Source organism: Ascaphus truei, chromosome 6, assembly GCF_040206685.1.
Source record: "Ascaphus truei isolate aAscTru1 chromosome 6, aAscTru1.hap1, whole genome shotgun sequence".
NCBI classification, from domain to species: domain Eukaryota; kingdom Metazoa; phylum Chordata; class Amphibia; order Anura; family Ascaphidae; genus Ascaphus; species Ascaphus truei.
Window position 1 is genome coordinate 37,373,586 of NC_134488.1, and position 7,669 is coordinate 37,381,254.

Consider the following 7,669-nt stretch of genomic DNA (forward strand, 5'->3'; position numbering starts at 1 on the left):
TAGCGCCTCCGTGAAACATCCCACCATTACTCCTCTAGCACACTGATCAAGACAGCCAGGCTTCACTCACGCTGCAATGATGACTTTAAGCAACTATACTCAGCAGCAATCAGGTACAATACACTCCATATGAAGCAGCAAGGACATTAGGTAATGTACTTGAAAATCATTTATTTTTTTATAATAAGGTCTAAGAAGTAAAACATTATATTCTTAGCAGGAACATTTCAGCGTCCAACAGAACATGGGACAAAAAAAAAATCCAAGTAAATTTTCCTGAACTATTCCCCATCCCCTGAATGCAGTTTGCAAACATTTACTATTCCAATTAATATTAAAATGTATTTTATGTTATAAGCAAACACATGTCCTCATATATTGCTAATGCTTTTGTCATTCAATAGCTATTGTGCATGGACAAAAAAAAGAAAATAAAGAGGCATTTATTGATTAAATAGAGTTCAACATTTTGAAAGGTCTCATTGGATACTGTAAGTGGTGAAATCGTGTAATAATAATGACATATTCTTACTTTTCTCTCCTGTGTAAACATTAATCTTCCAGAATTAGATCATTAAACCTCCCTCTCCTTGCGCGCTATAACATACATAACACTTTCATAATCTAACAAATCACAGCCCTTTCTGCTGGGGAGCACATCATTATTCTCAATGACGTACCCTGCATCCCTGAGAGCCTCTATTAAAAATTTATCATCAAAGGTCAGGATAAAGAACTTGTGCTCACCAAGCTTATAATATGTCATATTTAATAGCTCAAAGAGTAACAGGTGACCCCCAATATTCAGTTGTGATGCAAATTTTCTCAGGTTGCTCTGGTAAGCTTCCTTGTCTCCACTAATCTTGTGTAGGCACCAAAGGCTGAGCACACAGTCCACTTGTGGCAAGACGACAGGGTCTAGAGGATTGTCCTTACAAACATCCCATTTCACAACCTGTTTGATGGCTCTTCTTACTTTGTCTTCCTTTACCTGCCATCCTTCTCTAAAATTAAAAACAAAATACTATTATACTGTAAGTGTCTGAATACACACATACATACATATACAGTGTTCGACAAACCTATACATTTGCACGCCCCGGGCGAGTGGATTTTACATTGTGGCGAGCTCCTATTGGCCCAAGCAGCACACGTGTAATACTAGGTGGCGAGTAGATTTTTTGGTGATTTGTCTCTCTCTCTCTCTATATATATATCTATCTATCTATCTAACACACACACACACACACACACACAATTATTGACCAGAAAGATGAGCTAAATATGTTGCACAAAGTCATACAATGCACATGGAAGCCCTTTCACAATGGATGTATATTCAGTGTAAGGAAATGTGGACCTTTATCTCATTACTAGCTGAAGCCTGTGCTATTTGTATCAGCAGATCTCAGCAGTACATGTCCCCCATTATTCCTTTATATGGATCACCTTAACTCCCATAATTCCCATGACATGGACGTTGCAGCTTTCTGTAGGAATAACCTGTGTTACTTTAGATCCAGAATGAAAGTATAAATTATTGGAGTAACTCACAGACTGCTGGTTTTGCAGAAAGTTTAGCATCACAGGGACTATTCCAAGGTCAGCAAAAAAGGGACAAAACCAGTGCAAAAACTGCACCAGATTTATCAAAGCCCACCTCTCACAATCTAAAGACTTTGATAAATTACCCTTTTTGACTTGGGTCCTAGATTTGCTACCACAAATTATCCACACAAGTAACAATCACTAACTATAACTATTAACCACAGTGGAAACTGCCTAAATTACCATGCAATGTAGTTTTTATTACACATTACTTTTTTTTTGTTTTTCAATTTCTTTTCAGCAGCAAAATCTCAAAGACCAATCTAAACTGCAGAGAAACTCAGAGATTTCATTTTGCTTTTCACTTTAATTCCTTGGTTAATGCTATAAAGAGAAAGACATACAGTAAGTATCCGGCCGCTCCTCCTTCTCTTACCGTGCACCCAAAACTGGAACAATCTACCGGAGACTCTCACAGCCGCCACCAGTCGAAGTTCTTTCAAAATTAAAGTTGTCTCACATTTAAATCTGGTCTATAACTCTTACATACGCCTATAATATATATTATCTTTAACTGTGCATGCCATGCCTTGAATATAATGTATACCCTGTTCACTTATGTAACTGTTTTTGTAACCATGTATTATTTATCATCCTAACTCTATACCCAGGACATACATGAAAACGAGAGGTAACTCTCAATGTATTACTTCCTGGTTAAACATTTTATAAATAAATAAACATATAATAGGTTGGATTTATAGGAAGATAAAAGTGATTTTCCTGTGCTCACAGTTCTGTACCGTCCGTAAACACATTGGTGTCCATCGTGACTTACAATGTGTGTTATATACTGTGCATACAGTATGTATACGTGTAACTGCTGAATAGCATCGGTTCTTTGCTCAGTGCTTTACATAGTGAGTATACAGACATTGGACTTTAAATAATTATAATACAAAGATAAAAGTACTAGGTATAAAATATAAACATTGGGAGAGAAGAATCTCTACCTGAAGAGTGTATAATGTAACTTGACACTATAAGGTAATACGTCTTAATTAGGGTAATGGGGAATGACAAAGAGAAAGGAGTGAATTAAATTACCCTTTTTGACTCTGGGCTTAGATTTGCTTCCAGAAATTACTAACTATAACTGTTAACCACAGTGGAAACTGCCTAAATTACCATACAATGTAGTTGTTAATCTCAAAGACCAATCTAAATTGCATTGAAACCCAGATATTTCCTTTTGCTTTTCACTTTTATTCCTTGGTTATAGCTATAAAGATTGAGAGATACAATAAGTATCCGGCCACTCCTCCTTCTCTTACGGTGCACCCCAAAACTGGAACAATCTACCAGAGAATAATCTGTAACTTTTACATACACCAATGATATATAATACCTTTACTGTGCATGCAATGTCTTGATATAATGTATTTAATGTATACCCTGTTCACTTATGTAACTATGTATTTGTAACCATGTATTATTTGTCATGATAACTCTATGCCCAGGACATACATGAAAACGAGAGTTAACTCTCAATGTATCACTTCCTGGTAAAACATTTTATAAATAAATAAATAAACATATAATAGGTTGGATTTATAGGAAGATAAAAGCGACTTTCCTGTGCTCACATTTCTGTTCTGTCCATAATGGTGTCCATCGAGACTTACAATGTGTGTTATATACTGTGCATACAGTATGTATATGTGTAACTGCTGAATAGCACCGGTTATGTGCTCAGTGCTTTACATAGTGAGTATACAGACACTGGACTTTAAATAATTATAATACAATACAAAGATAAAAGCACTAGGTATAAAATATAAACATTGGGAGAGAACAATCTCTACCTGTTTAATGTAACTTGATACTATAAATTGATAAAGCTTAATTAAGTTAATAGGGAATGACAAAGAGAAAGGAGTTTATTTGTAGCGATGGGCAAATTTTTTTTGAAGATTATGGATCCAACTGATCGTCCGGTTCCTTTGCTCCGAGGATTTTCGTGAATCAGTCTCAAAAAGGGCGAGTCATCTTTTCTGGAATCTTTTATCTCTCACAATTCACATGGCAGATTCCGCAATTCGTTGGCAGATTTTTAAGAATCCAATCCATGGATTCAGTAATCTGTGTGTAATTTTTTTTTTAAATCTACCAACAGATTGCGGAATCCACGGGTTGGTGCCTTGAAAATCCATATGGATTGTATCCAATGGCGGTTTCGGATTCATGCAGATGGATTGAAACTAGGACAATCCATCAATTGATTTTACACCACGGAACGGAAAGCTCGGGAAATTCTAGGAAATGGATTTTGACAGTTTCTCCCTTCTCTACTTATTTGTGAAGCACAGTTTACAACTTTTCTTAGCTGATGTTCAAACTGTTGACAAGATGGGACATGAAGATGGGAGAGAAGTTCCCTGGCACATACAGGTGTTATTTGTCTTGTGATAATGTACTCGGAAATATGTTACCTGTTGCCTTCTAATTCACAAAGAGCCTTTGCTGCATATGACCAATCAGCAGCTCCTGGATCCTTTTTAAGCCATTTCTCAAATTCCTGGACGTTGGGCTCAGTAAATTCCACCACAATAATCTCTTTGAAGATATCACTGGCTGATAAGAGCTGGTAAACTGATGCGCCAGAGGAGATATCAATCAATGTGTCTCCTCGCACACGCCCTGAAACAACAGTTAGAAAGAATAAAATACACGTTAATAATATTCAACAAGCTTTTTTGGTATTTAAAAATAACATTTGGTACTATCCCAATACAATTAAAAATAACAATATTTCAATGCAGCAGGTGTATTGCATCATTCAACAGGAAATGGAATTTCAGAGCAGGCGGTAGAGCTCATTTTTTCTGATCTTGTGAGCCAAAGCCTGAAACTTTGGAGAGAGGAATTTGGCTGCCCCGGAGGAGTTGTTGCAGGAGGTGCGGGATAAGGTGTTTGTTTTGTCTCTGGAAACGACCAAAATTGAACAGCGGCAAGAGACAAGGCATTGTTGCACTTTTTTAAACTTTATTAAAGGAGATTACAGATTCAGAGAGTGCTGTCCACAATATTTCTGTCTATATCTATGTGCTTTGCCCAACAAGCGTAAACTATCGACTTTTGGAAATAAAAGTAAAGAAATATTTATAAAAACAAATATTAAAAAAAAATGTTTTAAAGGTTGTGGCATTGTACATCAAGTCATTGAAATGCTCAATGCCGGACTTGTGTCTTTTCCCTCTGTGCGCATGTGCAGGTAGGAAACATTGGCTAATTACTGCACTCCTTCATTTCATTTGGAAAACACCTTTATACACCCTTGGTGTTTAACTATGTAATGTGAAGATCGGGACATGAGGAAAACCGCACATGGAGAGTTAATTGGTTTGACTTAATTATTAGTTAATTAATAAAACAATGTATTATTTTTCTACATATAAAAATATAAGTAATTCTCCACAAATGTCAAGAATAAAAATACAAACCTGAAGAGAACGTTTCACGCAATTGCTTCAATGGGTAATCCACGATTTCATCTATTAAGGAAAAATTTTTACCAGAGAAGTATGTATCTACAAAAGCTTTTGGATCAAATTCGTCATCATGATAATGTTTGTGGAGACTGGAATCCATTGCAAGTCGTTGGTGCAATCTTTCTGGTGCCTCTGATGTGATGGTTGAAACGTCTAACTTTCTTTTAAGTCCTTTTAACAATGAAATATGATATGACCTCCCACAAGTCACAAGAACATATAATAACAATGGATCATACAGAACTTTATTTGAACAGAAGAATTCTTATTTCATATATTGACACTTCTAATATTTGTTGTCTTTTTTTCCCCGTTGAGAAATCACAAGTCATCATATTCCCAGGGCTGTCTTATAATGTTTTATACTGAAAGTGACTTAAAATAAAAAGAAACAATATTTATCAGTGTCAGTATGGCAAATGTTAATTAAGACCTTGGTGAGCTGCAGTGTGTATAATACACTACGTCCTGGACAGATATTAACCCCCTGGGTGCAATTAAATCATGCAGATGGTACATCATGGGATGAAGCTTCTCGGCGCTGTAAATATCGGGAACACACAGACGCACATTAATGTCTGTCACAAGTTACACAATCCCACCATCATACTCTGTGCATTTCTTACCCACCAAAATCATCATTCAGATCCCACATTATATATTATACATTACACATAGTAAAGGAGTCGAACCAGTCCAAATATTGAGGCAACTAAATCCACAGCATTATAGTCACAACAGTGGGCAATATTCAAAATAGTCTGAATATGAAATGAATGTAAAAAGCTCCTACATAATTTCCAAAGAGCTGAAAAAAAAAAGAAAGGTTCAAACTTCCATATGTTTCTTGTCAGGGTTGTAAGGCCTAATTTTTTACCTGCTGCAAACTTCTATAGGGAGGAGCACAGTATTATGTACAGTTTCTCACAAATATTAGGCAATCCTTTTCTTTGCTGCATACTCCCAAGGGGTATTTTAAATATAGTATCTCTGAAACATCATAGGGGTAGGTTTATTGTCTCATCTGCTTTACTTTGCAGTTACTGAGCCCCTACCAATTTTCCAATTAGTGCAGGTATAATAAACCCCAGTGTCAGTCTGGACATCACCCTCCATTGAATGATATAGTAGGTGAATGTATAAGGCTGACAGAGAGAAATATGTGTAAGTTGTATTATATTCACACCAGGGAATTTGTGCACCCAGTTTGCCTCTATAGTAAAGATAACTTCAGCCAGATTTTAATTGCACTACTCACATAAGCTCATGCTTTATTTAACCCCTTCTGGCTTTAACACTTTTTTCACCAGTCCATGGGACAACTAATATATATATATACATATAGTGTAGGTACCTGCATTATGGGTATGCCTTCACGTGGCATGCAGGTTTACAAATGCTTTTGCCAAAGGGTTTAACCAAATACCCTTTTTCATGAGATTATTATTTTATTTTAGCCTAATTGGTAGGAGCGCAGGAATCGTTCTTTTTGTTTGTCAGGGTTGTGTTTGCTTGAATAATTGAATCCATGTTTAAATTTGTACAATGTATCAATTTAACAACAGACCTGTCAGGGTTTAATGGTTTGTTATGATAAAGTGTGGCACATGCTGTAAATGGTTACTAAACAGTGTGCCCAAGACCACCATGATACAGCAGACTTAGGCCGTGCTTATAGTGTCAGCGACCTCTCGTAACAACAAATCCATTGAAGCCATTGTGTGTGCTTACAGTAGGCGCAACGCTACGGCGCGACAGCTTGATCGCGATTGCTGTACATCAGTTCAATTAGATTTTTCCAGCAAACGCAGCATGACGTCAGCGTCGCCGTCGCTGGCACTATAAGCGTGGCCTTAAGCAGAGGTCTGCAAACTTTCAAGGAAGAAGAGCCATTTTATAAAACAAAAATGTGTCCCAAATATTCAGAGCCGCAACACATGCATGAATATTACAACCCCACAAACACATACATATACTGTACAAACACTAATAGGTATATACAGTATAAGATAGAAAATGTGAATAAATTACTGCGCACCAGATAATGAGTGATAGTTTATATATAACTAACTTTTGTAATATTGAATACGTGTACCCCTCTCCCCTCTGCAGGCGGCACATCACCCCGGGCCCCTCCTCCCCCCAGCCCCACTGCTGGATGTAGTGCGGGGTGAGATTTGTCTGAGTGTGTGTCTGTCTGTGTGTGTGTCTCCCCATATGCTGGAATATGTCCCTCCCCCCCTCTGCTGGCACATCTCCCCCCCATTCCCTCCCCCCCAGCTGGCACATCTCCCCCCCCTGCTGGCACATCTCCCCCGCACATCTCACAGAGACACACACAAAGCTCCGATCCAGGCAAGATCATGCCCCCTCCCTTAGTAGCCATGCTCCCCGCCCCCTGCTCCTGCTCCAACTGATTTGCAGGACACCCGAGGGAAATTTTGAATAACCATAATTTGGGAGGTGAGTGACATTAGAAGCTCAAAATAGTTGTGTTGACCTACAAATCCGCAGCAGAATGTACAGTGAAAGTTTAGTTGTGCTACGAGGTGCCGTTTGTGAGATTTTGA

General features: G+C 37.7%; 1 protein-coding gene across 1 annotated transcript; it reads right to left on the bottom strand.

Moving 5' to 3' along the window:
- Window positions 1-574: 574 nt before the first annotated feature.
- On the bottom strand, window positions 575-5,199 carry LOC142498042 (nicotinamide N-methyltransferase-like). The gene is made up of 3 exons (XM_075606549.1): window positions 5,052-5,199; window positions 4,041-4,248; window positions 575-1,004 (listed from the first exon to the last, which is right to left on the bottom strand). Exons 1-3 carry the CDS (start codon window positions 5,197-5,199, stop codon window positions 575-577), a joined length of 786 nt encoding a protein of 261 aa, XP_075462664.1.
- Between the last annotated feature and the right edge of the window lie 2,470 nt (window positions 5,200-7,669).